The sequence below is a fragment of the Protopterus annectens genome, chromosome 2.part0, assembly GCF_019279795.1.
Source record: "Protopterus annectens isolate FY-2018-M chromosome 2.part0, PAN1.0, whole genome shotgun sequence".
NCBI classification, from domain to species: Eukaryota; Metazoa; Chordata; order Ceratodontiformes; family Protopteridae; genus Protopterus; species Protopterus annectens.
Genome location: NC_056728.1, coordinates 1400344055 through 1400363327, shown reverse-complemented (window position 1 = coordinate 1400363327; position 19273 = coordinate 1400344055). Strand labels below are relative to the sequence as shown.

The 19273-nt window shown below is 41.8% G+C and overlaps 1 protein-coding gene across 1 annotated transcript in view; it reads right to left on the bottom strand.

Annotated features, from left to right (window-relative positions):
• CLGN (calmegin) overlaps positions 1–19273 on the bottom strand; it is a 2483974-nt gene that overhangs the window by 961565 nt on the left and 1503136 nt on the right. The window contains exon 8 of the mRNA XM_044061624.1: positions 9752–9941. Within this exon, the coding sequence (XP_043917559.1) occupies positions 9752–9941 (190 nt within the window). The remainder of the gene's footprint in view (positions 1–9751; positions 9942–19273) is intronic.

The window sequence follows — 19273 nt, the reverse complement described above, 5'->3', positions numbered from 1 at the left end:
CAACTCTGCACATAAAAATCTACTGCCAATCATTAGCGGACCGGAGTTCCGCTGTGGCGACCCCTAACCGGGAAAAGCCGAAAGGCACAACAAGTAGAATATATATGGAGCAGAGGCAAAAATGAAAGTGGGAGGGTTTCTATCTGATAAGTTGTGTCTGAACAGAGGAACCAAGCAGGGCTTGTTATTTGTGCTATACTTAGAAACCATGGTAAATAAAATAAGGGACTCATAAATTCAAAGATATAATTGACAATGTATTAAAAAAAGTTGTCTTATTTACAGATGATATTATTTTGTACCCACCTGAACCAGAAAATGACATCTCAGTATTCTAGAACATTCTGAGACAGTCCCAGGTATTTTGGGGGAATATAAAATTAATGAAGATAAAAAAAGAAGTTATGTACACACCATAACGTTCCATCTATGTTCTCCATTTTCATTCTTCCTCAACTGATGGGTTTGGATCCGATCCCTCGGAAATGACCTGGCCGTTGCCAAAACTCGTTATAACCAAAAATTCTTAAGTTTCTCCCTTACCCATAATGCACAAACCCCAAGTACCTCAGATCTTGTTTGTTGACTTTACTAGAAAGGCAATATTTGCAGTCAAGTAGGAGGAAGACTACATCTGGAACTCAATATAAAAGAGTCATGTCCTGCAACTACTCATTCTTCCAGAGTTTACACAGGATGAGTGTTGGTGGGTGGGGAGTTGAGGAAGAATAAAATGGACAACATAGATGGAACATTATGTGAGTACATAATGTCTTTATCTGATGTTGTCAATTTTCATTCTATCCTCAACTGATGGGACAGAGTCCGCAGCTACCTAAATTCCAGGGTGGACTCAAGAAAGGATATTCCTGAGCACTACTGAAACAAATGATGTTCTACTTTTGGAGGCCAGATCCAATTTGTAATGGCTAATAAAAGTATGGGGAGTAGCCCAAGTTGCTGCTGTGCATATATCATCCATGGACATACTGGACTGAAATACTGAAGAGGTGGCAATAGATCTAGCTGAATGGGCTCGTAATGGTTTTGGTAAAGTAATGCCTAATTTGTTATAAACAAGTGAAATACAATCAGTTACCCACTTGGATAATGTAAGTCTGGCAACTGGTTTTACTTCTCTGAATGAAACAAACTGGTTAGTTTTTCTGACGTCTTTTGTTCTGTGCAGGGAAAAAACATAACTGTCTGTGAACATCCAAAAAATGCAACATATTCTGCTTTGTTAGCAAATTTAAGAAAGAGTACTGATAAATTAATGGACTGATTGATATTAGATTTTGACACCACCTTAGGAAGAAATTATGCATTAGTCCGTAATGTAACCCTAGCCTTGTGAAAAATCAAGTATGGTGGTTTAGAGGACAAGGCTTAAATCTCAGAAATTTGTCTGGCAGAAGTAATAACTGCCAGCAAATCTGTCTTCCAAGAACAGTATTTAAAGTCACATGGAGCAGCTGGTGCGAAGGGGGAATGAGTAAAAGCCTGCAGACTGAGGACCCATGAGGGAGTATGATCTTTAAAAGGGGGTCTCAGAAGAAGAGCGCCTTTCAAGAAGGCTTTGCTCAATTTATGAGATGTGACAGAAGACCCATCAAGACCAATGTGAAAATTCGTCTTAGCATGGATAAGCTTTTCTATTTAGTTGCAGTTTGTGTGCGTGGCTTGTCAGTTTGGAACTTATGTTCCTATTAAAGGGGTAAAACTTCAATATTTGAAGAAGCACATAGTTTTGTGTATTATTATTGAGTTAGTAGGTTTTAGGGGTGTGTTTTGTGTGTGTGCGTGTATTTTTTTCGGCAGTTTTCAATATAAGAAAAAGTTCTGTAAGATGTGATATAGGCTCATATGGAAATGACAAGATACAGTTGCATAAAAGATTAACCTGACAAACAGTGTATGCATGTAACACAAAAGCTGGAACTAGACACTTAAGAAAAAAGCTGTTAAAGGTGGGAATTACAATCCCGCAAGAATGTGATTCTTTCTATAATGTCCTTAAAAGTTAATGATCTCACAAATAAATCCAAAAAAAGAAACAGTAGTGAACTATATTAAAAAACATAGAGTGCAAATAGTTATGCTACAGAAGACACACTTGGAAAGAAATGAACATGTAAACTTGAAAAAGAAAGGTTTTCAGGATGGTTATTCAGTGGAATACGTGAGGCAAATGAAGACGACAGGAGTACTTATATTAATTGCAAGCGGAGCTCCAATAGTAATAGAAGAGGAAAAAAGGCAATAACGGTAGAGTTGTAGTACAAAGGGGCTACTGCCAAGGGAGGAGGATTATACTGGCATGAATTTGTATTCCACCGAATACTGGTATGATAGAGCTACAGAAAATTCTGGGAGAAATAATCAGTTTTCAACAAGGAATATTACGTATAGATGGGGATGGTTATTTGATTTGCATCACTGAAGATATGAATGGGGAGCCCAAAATGGAATTATAACAAAGGAGGGCACATTTTTAAAGAAATTTATGAAAATATTTGGCATGGAAGATGTGAATTCAGTACTAAGAATTTGAAGCAAATTTACATATTATTCCTCAAGATACAAATACTGGGCTAGGCTAGACAGAATTTACATTTCACAGGAACATGTGCATTTAACTGAAGGTCTTGATACTCACCCAATGACTATTTCAGATCATGTGCCAATAATAACTAAAATAAAAACACAGGGTAATGAAATAAAAATGAGACAATGGCACTTTCCGACCTATTTGTTGAAAAGACAGGAATTTAAGGAATTGGTAGTGGAAATTACTCAGGAGCTATTATTAAAGAAGATACAAATTTCTGAAAATTTAGCTAGGGAGTGGGATAAAATTAAAATGGAATTTAAAAATAGGGTGGAAATAAAAGAAAGGGAGATGGTTAAGAAGTAACAAGAATTATTTATAGGGACTGACAGATATTAAAGTAATGCAAAATAGGGGGAAGCTCACAGAACAAGAAGAGGAGCAACTAAAGAATGCTAAACAGAAAATAAGGGACTACATTGATAATATGCATGAGTTTAGAAAGATGGCAGTTAAGCAACTTTTTTTTATACTAACTCAAAAGCACAAAAGCTTTCAGCACAATGACTCAGACAAAAGAAAGTAGAAAGGGTTGTCAACAAGCCTAGGGGGCCTATTACAAGGAAGATAACGAGGGATCCTGTAGAAGTATTAGAAATATTTCTGAAATTCTATGAAAGTCTGTATAAAGCAGAGAAATATGGAAATTAAGAAAATATACAAATGGAAATGTTTATGGAAGAATTAAATATGCCAAGGTTAGAGGTAGATCAGGCTCAGTTACTAACAGTTAGGATAGGAGGAGAAGAGATAAAAATGGTGATGTATAACCAAACTACAGGAAAGTCCCCAGGAATAGATGGTATTCCTGCAGAAGTTTGGAAGCTGGTGGAAAATGATAGAGATCTGGAAGGTTTTGTTTAACAATATTTTAGAAGGAGGCATAGTACTAACATTCTGGAAGACAGCAGTAATAGCTGTACTACCTAAAAAGGGTAAAGATCCATCAGTTCCAGTTTCATACAAGCCCATTTCAATACTAATTCATGATTATAAAGTGTTTATAATGGCTAAAAGAATGGCAAAAGTGATACCAAAATTGACAGATATGGATCAATGTGGTTTTGTGGAGGGGGGGGGGGCAAACATTTGATAACATAAACAGAATGGTTATGATCCAGAGGGAAAAATAATATAAGAAAATACCAGTGCTGGTGGTGGGTTTTGATGCAGATAAAGCATTTGACAAGAGTAAGCTGGGATTTTATGAGCAGAGCAACAAAAGCATTTGCATTCCCTGATAAAACTGTAATGTTGATTAGGAGGATATATGAAGGATCGGAGATGAAAATTAAAGTGGGTGGAGTCCTCTCTGATAATCTCTGTTTGAGCAGAGGAGTCAGGCAGGGATATCCTCTCTCCCATTTGTTATTTGCATTAAATTTAGAACCACTGGCAAAGAATATAAGGGACTCGGAAATTCAAGGATAGAATTGGTATGGTAGTCAAGAAAAGCTGGCTCTATTTGCAGATGACATGATTTTATACCTGACAAAAACAGAAAGGGACATTACAGTGCTGTGGAACATATTAAGACAGTTTCAAACCTTTTCGGGATACAAAATTAATAAAGCAAGAACAAAAGCAATAGCAGTAAATTACGTACCCACATACAAATTGGTTCAGCAATATCCATATTTATGGGGCCATGATAAAATGAACTATTTAGGAGTATGGATTAAAAATGATACTGGTGTGGCAGCTAAGGATATGTGGAAAGAGACTAAACAAAAGATAATACAAACATTTAGAAAATGGAAGCACTGTTATATGGATACTGATAGTAAGATACAAGCAGGGAAGTTGTCGATAGCAAATAATAAAGAGCTGAAGGATTTTATCTGGGAGGGGAAGACAGCAAGCGTCAAGTGGGATAAGCTTATTCTTCCATCAGAACAGGGTGGATTGGGATTACCCAAGTTGAAGGGGTATTTCAGAGCAACACAGTTAACGCTTCTATATACAGCACTAGCAGAAAACTATAGTTCAAAGTGGAAGGAGAAGATGATGAAACAGGGGTGAAGCTAGAGTAACAGGGAGAGACCTGGACATATAGTCATAAAGTCATTTCCTGAAAACCTCTCCCAGAATACTACTTCATTTAATAAACATTATATTTTTTAAAAAATACTATGAATATGCAAAACTTAAAAATAACTAATTGATATTCACATGTTTTTATATTTTAACAAACGTTTTACAGAAATACAGTCATTAATTCCTGGAGTATTATCTGCTCTCAGGAAAACTTGCCATTTCAACTCTGTGAATTCCAAAAATGTATTAAACTGAACTAAATATTTCCCTTGGTCAGTCTTTTCAATTACTAAAAACTGGAACTTTCTAAAATCCTCACAACATTGTGCGTGACTAGCTACGTCATTAGTGCTGTGTCATTTTTTTACCGCTAAGATTTGCTTTCTCATCCTGTCCACCAGCCTTCTTGTGGTTTTACCCACGTAAAAGCTGTCACAATTTGAACAGATAGCGAGATAAACTAATCCTTGACTTTGACAACTATACTGCCCTTTAGCTTTAAAATAATAGCCGACAGGGATGACTGCAATTAGGTATACAGACAATAGGCTACAAGGGGCGGAATATATTGGAGAAAACTTGCAAAAGAACCAAGGTACTGGGAGCAAATAACTACATAGGGAAAGGTAACAGAATGGGAAGATGCCAAGAACTTATTTGGACTGCAGGCTAAAGATTGCCTTCCATATCAAGGATTGATATCAGAGTATAGGCAAAGAGAAAGAAATAAGGGGATCCTAAATGAAAGACTAGCACTGGTAGGGTTTTCTAATAGAATCTAGAACAGAAATTGCCATTAAGAAATGAATAATTAGTAGATAATATAAAATATTGCATGAAGACTATAATCATTAATCAGTGGAGGTTAGGAAGGACTGGGAAAAGAGCCTAGATAAGCAATTCATAAAGAAATAATGGGGGATACATGTATGTCTCCCAAATATGTAACTAAATCTAGAAGATTTAGAATTTTTGCTTGGAAATGTTTACATAGATATTTTTATACCCCAAGTAGACTCCAGATAATTTTTCTTCAGGTAAATAGCAAATGTTGGGGATGTGACAGGGAAGAAAGAGGTAATTGGGAATATATTTTCTAAGAGTACAGTGAGTTGGCAGACTTTAAAGATTCCCTGCAGGATGCACTGTCGGAGATGCTGGGTGGGCAGACTGGTGTGATGAGGGAGATGATTTTTCTGAGCTATGATACAGAAGCGGAATTGCCTAGACATGGTAAGGTCTTGCTGTGTCTAATTAAGGTGACTGACAAAAAAGCAGTTACTAGAAAATGGAAATCAAAATCTAAAACCACTATATTAGAAATAGTGAATATAGTAACAGAGATAAAACAACTGGAACTGAGATCTTTAGAAAAGGGTAGAAGCAAACTACATAGGAAAAATGGGAATTGTGGCAACAATACATACGGGCTAAGAACAAGATTTAAAAGAAGGCAGGACTTAAATGAGCTATATAACGTCTGACTGAAAACGACTGGGTAGACTATAAGTGATATATAATGTTTGCAAATGGGAGTGTGTCATCATGGTCTGTGATGTAAAATGCCTGCAACTAGGATTCTGATGATGCGGTTTATTTTCTTTTATATTGTTTGTTTATGTCTTTCGGCTTTTCCCGGTTAGGGGTCGCTACAGTGGAACTCCGGTCCGCTAATGACTGGCAGTTGATTTTTACGTACCGGCTTGCCAGGTCTGACGCACAACCTTCAATGAAGGTACGCTCATTCACGCATGTCTCCACGCAAGACAGCATCTTACTGTGAGGCGACAACGCTACCGCAGCACCAGTGACAAGTGTTTCTTGTTTAAAAAAGGAGCAGGAATTGAATAATTTAGGTAATGTTGCTTAAATTATAGGATATATTGTAATATATGTAAAGCATAATGTTTGTTAATTTTAACTTGTTAATATAGTTTGATTACTTTTATATAAATGTAAATGTGCCTACATCACAAGTGATAACTCAATAAAGCTGTTTAAAATAATTGAAACCAGCTACACTCAAAGTAGTGAATATTATAACAGAGATAAAAAGAACAGGAAATGAGATCTTTTGGAAAGGACGGGATTAAAATTTCATAGAAAAAATGGAAATTGTGGGAACAATGCATGCAGAAAAATGTTTTGGAGGAGGAATGAGGTTTATGAGAAGGCAGGAATTTAACAATTTATGTCATATTGCTTTCATTATATACCAATATATGTGATGTATAATATTTGAAAATGTGAGCTTGTTAATATGGCTTGGTTGCTTTTATATAAATGTAAGTTTGCATATGTCACAAGTAATAATTCAATAAAGGTGTTAAAAAACAGTGGCATGTGACTACTTGTAGATACATTATGGGTACTTGTAGATACAGTGACAGAATAATAGATTTTGGTAGCTTGAGAAAGTTTTAGATGTCAGCTGTCTTAAGTCCTCTTGCCAGGTGTTAACCCTCAAGGTGATAAAGATGGAATGCCCAATTTCAGATCTAGTGGTTACAGACCTCTTAATGACAAAACAGCTAGGATCTCACTAGGTTACTAATGAAAAAGAGATTTGTGTACAGAAGAACCTTACATTACTACTGAGGTGAGCAATGAGAGTTAGTATGGGATTTTTCTGATTAACAAATCAACTGAAAAAGCTGGAAGGAAAAAAGAGAAGTCTGTAGCCTGTATTCAAACTCTTGACATATCTTGAATGTTCCTGAAAGTGATACAGCAAGAAATGTGGGTGATTTCAGTTAGAAGGGTGTGTGTGTGTGTGTGTGTGTGTGTGTGTGTGTGTGTGTGTGTGTGTGTGTGTGTGCGCGTGTGTGTGTGTGTGTGAAAACTCTCTTTAGTACTGCACAGTCCATGTTATCCTTCCAGATTAACCGACAGTGTTTCGACCCCCCCCCCCCAAAAAAAAAAATCAAAAACTGTCCAAAATGGAACAAAATGTGCAAAATGACTTTTGAATAATCTTGGCATTACTGCTCTTCAGGAGGAGGAATTAACCCTCCTAATACCCCTAAGAAGGACTGGGAAAAGGGCACAACTCAGCTAAGGAGTAAGCACGATTGGGACAAGGCCAAAACCCTTGATCACCGTGACTTAATTTAAAGCATATGTGACTCACTTATTTGAGCATTACTGCAAAATTAGCCATTGTGAAAATGTACAGTTCTCAAAATTTTGGCTTTGCTGGTATTTGTCATGCTATAAATGACATTACAGGCTGAAATCTCCAGGTTGCAGTCAGGAAAGTTGTAAATGAGGTCAGGGACATAATCAAGAACCAGTAGCCTGAGAAGTTTTTCATAGTGACAGATGCAGGCAGTTCAGATGACTTGGTGTCAGGAATGAAGTTCAGCATAGCAAAGGTTCATAGCTGCATAAAACAGGCAATCAAGTCATGCGAGAAATACAGCTGTTGTGTAAAGTAAAGACAATCCAATCACACAGGAGACACAGAGGATCTATATTAGAACACTGAAGTATTACTTCTTAGAATGTTCTAATATCAAACCCTTTGCATCGAACGCTGAAAACAGCGAAGCTGCAGAATATCAAATACTTTCCTAGGGAAAGTATTCTGTGGGCCGTTTCTGCAGCTTCGCTACTTCCTTGACTGTGAAGCGAAGGTTACGGACCGGGTTAAGGTAAGTGTGCGAACGAAGGTGAGTGTGCGATAGAGCCGTTAGGGAGTGGGAAAGGTGAGTGTGCGATAGGGACATTAGGGTTAGGGAGCGGGTAAGGTGAGTGTGCGATAGGGACTTTAGGGTTAGGGAGCGGGTAAGGTGAGTGTGCGATAGGGACTTTAGGGTTAGGGAGCGGGTAAGGTGAGTGTGCGATAAGGACTTTAGGGTTAGGGAGCAGGTAAGGTGAGTGTGCGGTAGTTACGGACCTTAGGGTTGGGTTAAGGTAAGTGGATAGCTAGTAGTGTATGTATGGTTTAGTGTAGGTTTTTGTGAAGGGTATGTGTGTGGATTATGTATTTTGGTGTGCTTGTGTTGTGCGTATGTTTGTTGGAACAGCGAATTGTTTTCCCTGGGAAAAAAAATTGCTGTTCTAACTGTTCGATGTTCTGGTGTTTCGAGTGAAATGGTTCGATATTAGAACATTTGATGTAGTAAATCTTCGATGTTCTGACATAGACCCGACACAGACTAGCTCCACGTTTTAAACAAGTTGCCTGTATTGGGGACTGAATTCTATTACCACCAAGAGCCAGTCTGTTCAGCCCATAAAGCAAGAAGACTTCAGTAACACTGTACAATAAGTACAAAAATTATCCCAGAGCCAGACAGTTTGCCAGAGGTATCAACAAAACCATGTACACTGCAAGCCCATGTAAGTTATACTGCATACTTGAGTAAATGCAGCTTAAGTGTAAGTTAAACAGAGAGGTGACCAGTATGCTGTCCAACAAGCAGGAGTAGCACACTGGCAACCTACAGGATACCAGTTACCTGACTTGATACTACTGCTCTACAAACAGAAAACAGAGTGAACACCACTGACTCACTAGTATACAATTACTTTAATAAAATGTATCACCAACACAGACAGATTTTTAAACATTCCAAGCAAAATTAAATGTTTAAAATCCCAACTGGGTATGGTGCCAAAGTGCCTGTATTCTTTTATTGTAACATACATCAAACTGATATTTATAAGACTAGAGATGAGGTAATTAGCTGATCTTTAACCTTTCTGAAAATATTTTCAATTAGCTCAGTGTGCAAGGCAGCTTTGTTTGCTGCACTACTTTAAGAACTTAAACTACACTAGAGACGCTTTTATTATTCGTCTAAACTAGATGGTTGTCATGTGTCAGCTTTCATTTCCCCAAAATGGTAAACAACAGCAATGTTTTCAATGATTGGTTCCATTATGGACATTTAAATGTAATCCTAATATTAACAAAAACAGTAAGCACAACTCTAATGAAAAAGGCAAAAAAAAAACTCAGTATGTGCTTTGAAAACAAATGGAACAGTTACAGCAGGCTTTCCAAAACAAACAAGTAATACATAACGCAGAGTTAAACAAGTCTATCCATTTTGGGCTAGCCAGATTTATAACAGAAAAGAGCGTAACATTACTCACCAATCATCTGGTTTGACAGCATCAGAGTCAGGAATCTTGGGTCTATCATCCCAGTCTTCAGGTTTCTTGTCATTGACATCATCAACTTCTTTTGGTGGATTAACTGGTGGGGTGAAATCCTCCAACAAGCTTCCCTTACTGACAACCGATTGATCAATTAGTACCTCAAAGCTGTTGTCAGGCATTAACACTGATGAAAATGAATATAATTTTAATACACATGATCCAGTACAGTATCACCATAACTGAAAAATCAACATTCAAATGACCTTGGCTTTCCCACATACAACTTGAAATGATAAATAGAGATGCATTTTCTTTTTTTATAACAAATTTTATTTTTTATTTAACAAACAGCAATACAATCTCAATAACGTAGCAACATTAAAACATTCTACAAGAACAATATTCTTAACAACATATCAAGAAATCATATTCACAAAACTAAGCATATTCATTCTGAAACATTACAATTCTCACATTCTGCTCATGACCAGTTTTCCTTATACACAGTGGCAGCTGGTGACTTCAAATCACAGGGGGGCTGCAGGAGACAGCTGAATGGGTGGGGTCAAGGGGAAGGGGTGTGGTCAACCATAAAGGGGAGGAGCTATGCACAAAATCACAAAAAACTAACTTTAATTAAATACGCTGCCCTGGGTGGCAAAACCATCATTATGAAAGTCCAATCAAGACAAAAATAAGTGTAGAAGAATAAACATATTTCAATGCATTGGCTGCATGACAGCTTACTTAATATCTAGATGGAAACAAAAGGTTGTGAGGCATGAAAAAATAAATTACTTTTTAAATACATTACTGGAATGCCAGTCAAAATCAAGTATAAGAAAAACCAGAAGCACTCAACTCAAACCACTTCTCCTTGCACTGCAGTTCTAATTATAATATATTCAGCTTTATTAAAGTACCAAGTAACATGCTGAAAGTAGAAATCTATGTGATGGCCCCACTTGTAAAAATGTTTCTTATCCAAAAAAGACCTGCTGCCTGACAACTTGTTTCATGGGGAAAACATGATAAAAGTAAAAAATGAAAAGCAAACAAGAAACAAGCTCAAGATACATTGCTTAAAGGATTACTGTACAGGTTATGGACCACACATGATTGGCATTCTGTTTAGTTTACGGGTAAAGTCTGTAGAGATGACTGGAAGTCTCCAACAAGTGTAATGAGCTTTTAAAATAATGGAATCCTGTCCTTTAATACCCAAGGCTTATACATTATCTAGTCAAGTATTCTCTGCATGGCAACAACAGAAAGGCTTTCAATGTTGGCAATTCTTTAACAGTATGCTTATTAAAGCTTACTTGCATCTTACGATGTCAGACAAGCTTACCTTATGGTCATTAAAGCATTGCTACTTAAACACAGAGCAACAGGCACTTTGAGTAATAAGCATAAATCAACAGTACAAAAATATGACAGAAACCAGACCATTCTGCAAAATCAAGGACAGATGAAAAGCCACTGTAGTACTTATGCAGTGTGTCCTCCCCATCCAAGGTAGATACAACTACTCCTTGCCTTGCTTGGACACATCCAGAGTCACTACATGGGGAGTGGGGTGCAACAAGCATGTCACAATTTGAAATCTCTCTGGCTGACTGTGATGGCCCTGACACATTTGTCATACCTCTCAACCTCAAGAGCAAGAAATCTGGACAAAGCCATACACAGAAGTGGGACAAAGGCCCAAAAATAAGGACAATTTTTAAATATTGCTCTAATAAACTTAGAAAGATAATAGAATAGTTCTTGCATTAGTATGAATTTTCTGAAGGGTATAAAATCTGAAACTCAAATGTCTGTCATTTTCTAACTTCAGTCTTTAGTGATTTGTCACTAATTTGCCAAAATCACAACTTTATGAAAAATGGACCAAAATGTGATGCAAAAATATAAAATAGACACACAATACAGCTGCTACCTGTCAAAGAAGGGACACTTTAATATTAGTACTGCTACCTTGAGCAGCTGACAAAATAAAAGAATCTACATGCATTTCAAGTAATCTATAACTTTGATTATTACAGTTATTTCTTAATTGTAAACCCTCCATGTTTTCTTCCAAAATTGCTATTTTGTGGAGGGATTATTAGGGGGAAGAGCAACATTTTAAGCCAAAAATTGGGGACAGTTGAGAGGTTGGCTATGCCTAATTCTATAAAGCAATTTATTTGCATGTACCTCTCAACCTGTTAATGCAGTAAATCTGAACAAGGCCAAATATATTGGGGGGCACATATAAACAGTACTAAAAATTGTTCTTGTATAAATTGAGACAGTTGATAGAACAGCTCTTACTTTAACATGCATTTTTCTGAAGGTTATGAAGTCTGAAACTTATTATTTAGTTACTTCTGGCAAATCATTTAGGAATTAAAACTACAAATTTTATGAACAAACCAAAAATAAGAAGCAAAAATCTATTCATTCTTTGAAAATCTGGACAGTTGGGAGGTATAGTTCAGCTGGGCCTGTCTGAGTTTGCTGCCCTTCCCCCCTGACAAAATAATGGTTGAATGGAGCCTCTGCAGCCATTCCAATTAGCCATTACTTGGCTATTTCACTCCATTTACCATAAACACTAATGTGCATACTGCTTTACTTCTATGATGAGTTAGACTTCATTTGAAAGTTTTATTTTGTATTTTACAGCACAAACACTAAGTCATCTGTTAAACAAAGCAATGCAGTCTCACAATGAAAACTTAGCATTAAAACTTCTCTGCCCTTGAAACTCACATTCATTGAAACAGCATTGAAACCCACATTCAAAGAAAATACATTTTGCCAGTGGCAGATAAAGATTAATTTTGGGCTGTTTTCAAATCATAGGCCCCTTGCATATGAAACATGCATGTGCTCTTTGATACACCTTCCTCATTGTACTAAAATTATATTCCTTGTACAATACAGTACACTTGTTAGAGGGTGTTTTAAATTTGTTTTGAACATTTTTCCAGTAAGCAATGAAACAAACCATATGCACCCATAATGGCAAAACTGCCCAGTTGAGAACATTTATCATAAAAAAGTCTACTCAGACTGCCACAGTCCACCATTATTAGTAAATATACACAATTCTACAGTCCACCATTATTAGTAAATATGCACAATTCCACAGTCCACCATTATTAGTAAATATGCACAATTCTACAGTCCACCATTATCAGTAAATATGCACAATTCTACAGTCCACCTTTATCAGTAAATATGCACAATTCTACAGTCCATTATCAGTAAATATGCACAATCTCTGAAGTAAGTCATCTAAATAATTCCACATTAAAGAAATCTGTAACTAATGAAGCGGTTGCTGCTAGCAATCACCTTTATATTTCATGGTTTCATCGAAAAATAAAGTGTCTGTTGCCCCTCAGGAATAAATTGCCTATATTACATTAAAAAATGATAAGCTAGTAATAATATTGCAAAAGGAAATGGATGGCAAACTGATAACGAATTAGAAGTTATGTACTCACCATAACGTTCCATCTGAGTAGGTGTATTCATTTGTCTGCAACCTGTGGGTTATGGATCCGATATCGGATCCGAACTGGCATGGTTTACCAGCTATGGATCCAAGCTCTCAGCTCCTCCCCTCACCCATAATGCCCTGCTCTACCCTCATGACCTCAGATCGAGTTTGCCAACAGCAAGAACACCCTGAAAAGGGTAACACATAATATGCAGGAAACTGAAAGGCCAGGGGGATAGGAGGGCGGGATGGTTGCAGACAAATGAATACACCTACTCAGATGGAACGTTATGGTGAGTACATAACTTCTAAATCTGAAGTAGGAGATTCATTTGTCTGCAACCTGTGGGACAGAGTCCCCAGCTACCTGAATCTTGGGCGGCCATCATGGAAGGATATTCCGAGCACCGCGGAGCCAAAGGATGTTCTACCCCTAGATGCAAGATCCAACTTGTAGTGGGAAATAAAAGTATGAGATGAAGCCCACGTGGCTGCTGCACAAATATCATCTAGAGGAATCCTAGCCTTAAAGGCTGCCGAGGTAGATACTGACCGGGTTGAATGGGCGTGTACACCCTCCGGTGCGGGCCTTCCTGAAGCTTGATAAGCCAATAAGATACACTGTGAAATCCAGCGAGACAGAGACTTTAGAAATTGGCTTGCCCAAATTAAATTTAGCAAAGGAAATGAACAACTGGTCGGATTGCCTATGACCAGCCGTTCTGTTTAGATAAAATCTAAGTTGCCTGTGAACATCTAAGGAGTGAAGCTTGTATTCACCTTTGTTTTCATATTTACGAAAGAAAACAGGGAGGTTAATGGATTGATTAATGTTTGCTTCAGAAGCTACTTTAGGAAGAAAGGACGGGTTGGTCCTGAGGTAAACACGGTCCGGATGAAAGACCAAGTAAGGAGGTTTAGCTGATAATGCTTGGAGCTCTGAAACTCTCTTGGCGATGTAATGGCTACTAAAAAGCCGTCTTGAAAGACAAGAATTTGAGATCCACCGTAGCCGCTGGTCCGAAGGGGCGGTCAAGGCCTGGAGAACTAAGGAAAGGTCCCGGGGGGAACCGCTTGTTTTACAGGGGCCTGAGAAGGAAAGTACCTTTAAGGAAAATTTTACACAACTTGGCTGACATGAGTGGACTAGAGTCATGACCAATGTGATAATGTGAAATTGCCGCCAGTTGTACTTTGACTGTGGAACTGCTGGCACCATCGTTAAAAAGAGTGGTTAAGAAATCAAGCACTAAAGGGAGAGGAGCTGTGAAGGGATTCAGGCCTTGCCGCTCCGCCCACAAAGAAAACCGTTTCAACTTGCTGCGGTAGACTTTCCTAGTGGACGGTTTATGAGCTGCCACCAGGATCGCCTTAACAGGGGACGAAATACCGGGAGTCCTGATCAAGAGTGGAACTGGAGCAGCCAAGCGGTCAGCTTCAGGTTGTCCAGGTTCGGAGGAGATATGCAGGATGGATGAGATATCAGATCCGGAATGGGATCTAGAATCCAAGGAGGATTCACCGAGTGAGACCTTAGGAAGGGGAACCAGATCAGTCGAGGCCTAAACGGAGCAATGAGAATCATTCTGCAACCCACCCGACAGGCTTTCTGAAGAACTTGAAGCATCAGAGGCAAGGGTGGATAAGCATACAGAAGACCGGGTGGCCAAGCATGCACCAGAGCGTCTCTTGGAGAACCTCCTGGAGGAGGTATCAGAGCGAAAAAACTGTTGCACTTGGTGTTTGAGGGAGAGGCAAAAAGATTGCATGAAGGAGTTCCCCACCGTGCGAATATGCGTTCCGCTACTTGAAAATTGAGAGACCACTCGTAAGGGGTCAGAATGGTGCGACTGAGCTTGTCCGCCAGGATGTTGGACCGACCCGGAATGTGCGTTGCTATTAGAAAGCGGTTGGTGGAGATTGCCCATTCCCAAACTCTCATGGCTTCTCGACAAAGAGGGTAAGACCTCGTTCCCCCTTGCTTGTTGATGTACCAGACAACTGACATGTTGTCCGATTGAATCGCAATTGTTCCCAAGGGAAGAAAGTCCTGAAGTGCTAGCAACGCTAAAAGCACTGCTCTCATCTCTAGAACGTTGATATGCAGTAAGGTCTCTGAATCGTTCCACGTGCCTTGGACGGTCCGGCCCGCAAAATGCCCCCCCCCACCCGAGGCGGGAGGCGTCCGTGGTCACCGTGGCGAGAGGGGGAGAAGCACAAAATGGGCGGCCTCCGTGGAGATCTGGGGAGTGAAGCCACCACAGGAGGGACCGCTTGCAAGCCTTGCTGATCGCAATGGGATGATGCATAGGGAGAGCAAGGTAAGACCACTGTACTAAGAGAGTCCACTGGAGGATGCGCATATTGAGCCTGGCAAGAGAAAGAAGTGCTATGGCAGACGCCATGGACCCTACAGCCCTCAGGACCAACTCCGCCGGAACAGAACTTGAGTGGAGAATGGCCCGCATCTGGAGCTGCAGATTTTGAACTCTGTCCGCAGTGAGGAAGGCTTTTAAACTCCTTGTGTCTAACCTGGCCCCTATAAAATCTAAGAGCTGTGTGAGCGCCAGGTTGGATTTCTTTGTATTTATTGTAATGCCCAGATTGGGAGCAAGATGGAGAAAGGAGTCTCGCGCCAATAGTAGTAGATGCCTTGTTGGGGCGGTAAGGAGCCAGTCATCCAGGTAGGGGAAGACCTGCACCCCCTGAAGCCTCAGGTGGGCCGCTACCACTGCTAATACTTTGGTGAACACCCTGGGGGCTGTGGTGAGACCAAAGGGAAGGACCCGGAACTGGGAGTGACTGGCTCCCAGCCGGAAGCGGAGGAACCTCCTGGAGCGCCTGTCCATTAGGATGTGGTAGTACGCATCTTTGAGGTCTATAGAACACATCCAGTGATTTTCTCCCAGAAGGGGGAGAATAGATTGCAGAGTGACCATTCGAATTTTTCCTTGGGAACTGCCAGGTTCAAGAGAGAAAGGTCTAAAATTGGTCTTAGATCCCCCGTCTTTTTTGGCACTAAAAAGAACCTGGAGTAGAACCCTGATCCGATCTGGGGGGACGGGCTGGATGGCTCTTTTCTTTAGCAGATGGCCAATTTCTGCCAAAGCGGCCTCCCGTTGACCGGGTGGAACGTCTGGGAGGGACTTCAACTTTGGTAAGTGACGAAAAGGGATGCGGTATCCTCTGGATATGATCTGGAGAACCCAGCGGTCTGATGTTATGGACTCCCATGCCGCTAGGTGCCCGAACGTCCCCGACTGCCTCCAGAGTGGAGCAGCCGGGCAACCTCAGGGTTGCTGCGGGCCGTTCAGAGAAAGGTTCTCTGGACCCGAAGTTCCTGGGAGCCCCTCTGCCTCTAGGGCGGCGTCCTCCCTGTCCTCCTCTGCCACGGAAGGACTGGTTGTCCGGAGCAGGCTGGGATTGCTGCGACTTCCGGAACCAAATCTTCTTCTGACCCTTTTGGTTCCTAGAATAGGGCCTCTGGGGTGCAGAGAAGCAGATTCCGAAGGCAGACAGCGTCTTCCCGTCCTTCTCGCTCTGGGTCAATGAGAATCATTCTGCAACCCACCCGACAGGCTTTCTGAAGAACTTGGAGCATCAGAGGCGAACGGTTTTGCCAAAGAGGGCAGAACCATAAAAGGGGGCGTTCGCAAATGACGCTTTGAAGGGCTCAGAGAAATCGCAATGACGGAGCCAGGCCTGACGTCTAGTGACTAGACCTGCCCCTGCGGCTCTAGCGGCGCCTTCCGTAGCATGGGAGAGTAGCCGCATAGAGGTATTGGTAACTGATCTAACAGTGGCCATGCGGGTGGAGTGCAGCACCTTGTCCTCCTCCAACATGGACTCTGGGGGAGATGCAGCGTATTCTTTAATGAGATCTCGCTGCATCCTAATAACGTGTGCCAGGTAGTTCAGCGCCCTTACCGAGAAGGTCGCTGAACTAAATATCCGCTTCCCCAAGCGGTCCATCATCCGAGACTCCTTGCTCGGGGGATGGACTGAGGGACTCTCCTGAGCAAGTTCCCTCTTGGTGGCCGCCGCCGTCAACATGGCATCTACCGGAGGCCCCTTACTCCAATGGGCACGGTCAGACGGTGGGCTGAGGATCCTGTCGGGCCTCTTAGGGATTGGCTCCACGGTGTCCGGTTCCTTCCACGCCCTGGTGGTAATGAGGTCCACCAGGGGGTCGGCAGGAGGGGACACCCAAGAGGTAGACGGGCCCGCTTCAAATGCCTCCAAGAACACGGACTCGTCCGAGGAAGACTTGGGGCAGACCCCCTTATACGGAGCATTTCCATGATGTCTCCAAATGAGACATCCTCGGGGTGACCGTGGGAGCCTTCCTTCCTCCAAATCCGTGTCTTCCGTGAGAGACTCGGGAATCAATGTGCCTCCTTTTGCACGTATGCTTGAGGAACATCCTCTGGGGGCTGTCAGAGGACTCCTCAAGCAGCAACCTGTTCCAGGGGAACAGCTTGGGGCACAGAAGCGGGCTGTCCCAAGGGCCGGATGGTGGAAGCCTGACCCAGTGCAGAGGGAGCGGACGGAGCGAAACAAGTGCCGGGGTCCGGAGACCCTCAACAGGGCCCTCTCCACTACATCAAAGGCCGAAGGGAGCCGACCTCGACCAAAGGATCCGACAATCGGCTCCCTCGGATCCGAAGAGTGGATCGGAGCCGGCGCCGGCGCGGATCCGGCGACAGTGCGCTCCGACACAGACGGCGCCGAAGGAGCACTGATCCCCGGATCCGAGGCTCGGATCCAGGCTCCGAGGTCGGATCCGATGCACTCGAGGGCAGGGTCGGATCCGAAGTACCAAGTACTATTGGCGCCGACCCACCCCCGGCTCCGAAGATGCTCGGCTCCAACTGCTCCGAACCCGGGTAGCGGGTCGGAGAAGGAGCAATCGGCTTGAAAAGGGTCGAGCTCCCCAGGGGAGGCAAGAGCACTCCCATCTGCATCTGGGCCTGGATGAACCTTCTCATCATCCGGTCCAGATCAGCATCCGATAGGCTGTACGTTGATCTCGAAGAGGCTACCGAGGTAGGCCTTGAGTGCCTCCTCGATAGCCTCGACGGAGATCGGGTCTCCTCCTCCTCAGGTCCTGGTGAGAAACACACTGGAGACCGGAGCCGAGGAGGAGGAGATCCAGCCGACAATGGAGCCGGGGGAGAAGCCCGCTTGGCTGGCGGGGCCGAAACAGAGGTCTCGGCCCGCCGCTTATGGTGCTTCTCCCTCCGGTCCCTTTTTCTAGCATCCCTCTCCTCCGAACCAGAAGCGGGAGGTTGAGTCCCAGGAGGAGGAGGGGGAGCCGGAGAGGGAATAACCGTGGAGGCGTTACCCCGAAGGAGCGGAGGTCGAGCCGAGTCCGGCAAAAGGCCCGCCAAAACAAGCTTGGACCTCCGCTCCTTCAATGCCCTGGGGTTGAACCCTGCACAAATGGAACATCCAGATGTGAGGTGTTCAACCCCCAGGCATCTAACACACCGAGTGTGGCCATCAGCTGGGGAAAGCTTATGGCCACACTCGGAGCATTTAGAAAAAATAGCCTTGGGCTGCTCAGACATCCCAAGCTAACAAATAACAGTTACAATAACTAAGGTAAGTAACTAAAACAAAAATCACTCACAGGCCCAACACACACACTACGCTACCAGCAAGGGGAGGGATATAAATTTTAGATTAAACTCTAAAAAAAGTAATGATACAAAAAGGGGAACCTACACTTTCACACAAATCAACCAAAAAATTATTTAAATTTTACAATTTAAACACTGAAACTATTACTTAGCTGGAGAGCTGGAAAAACAATCTGGTCACCAAGTGCGGCAAACGAGATCTGAGGTCATGAGGGTAGAGCAGGGCATTATGGGTGAGGGGAGGAGCTGAGAGCTTGGATCCATAGCTGGTAAACCATGCCGGTTCGGATCCGATATCGGATCCATAACCCACAGGTTGCAGACAAATGAATCTCCTACTTCAGATCTCATAGTTAATATCTTCACTAAGGAGAACAT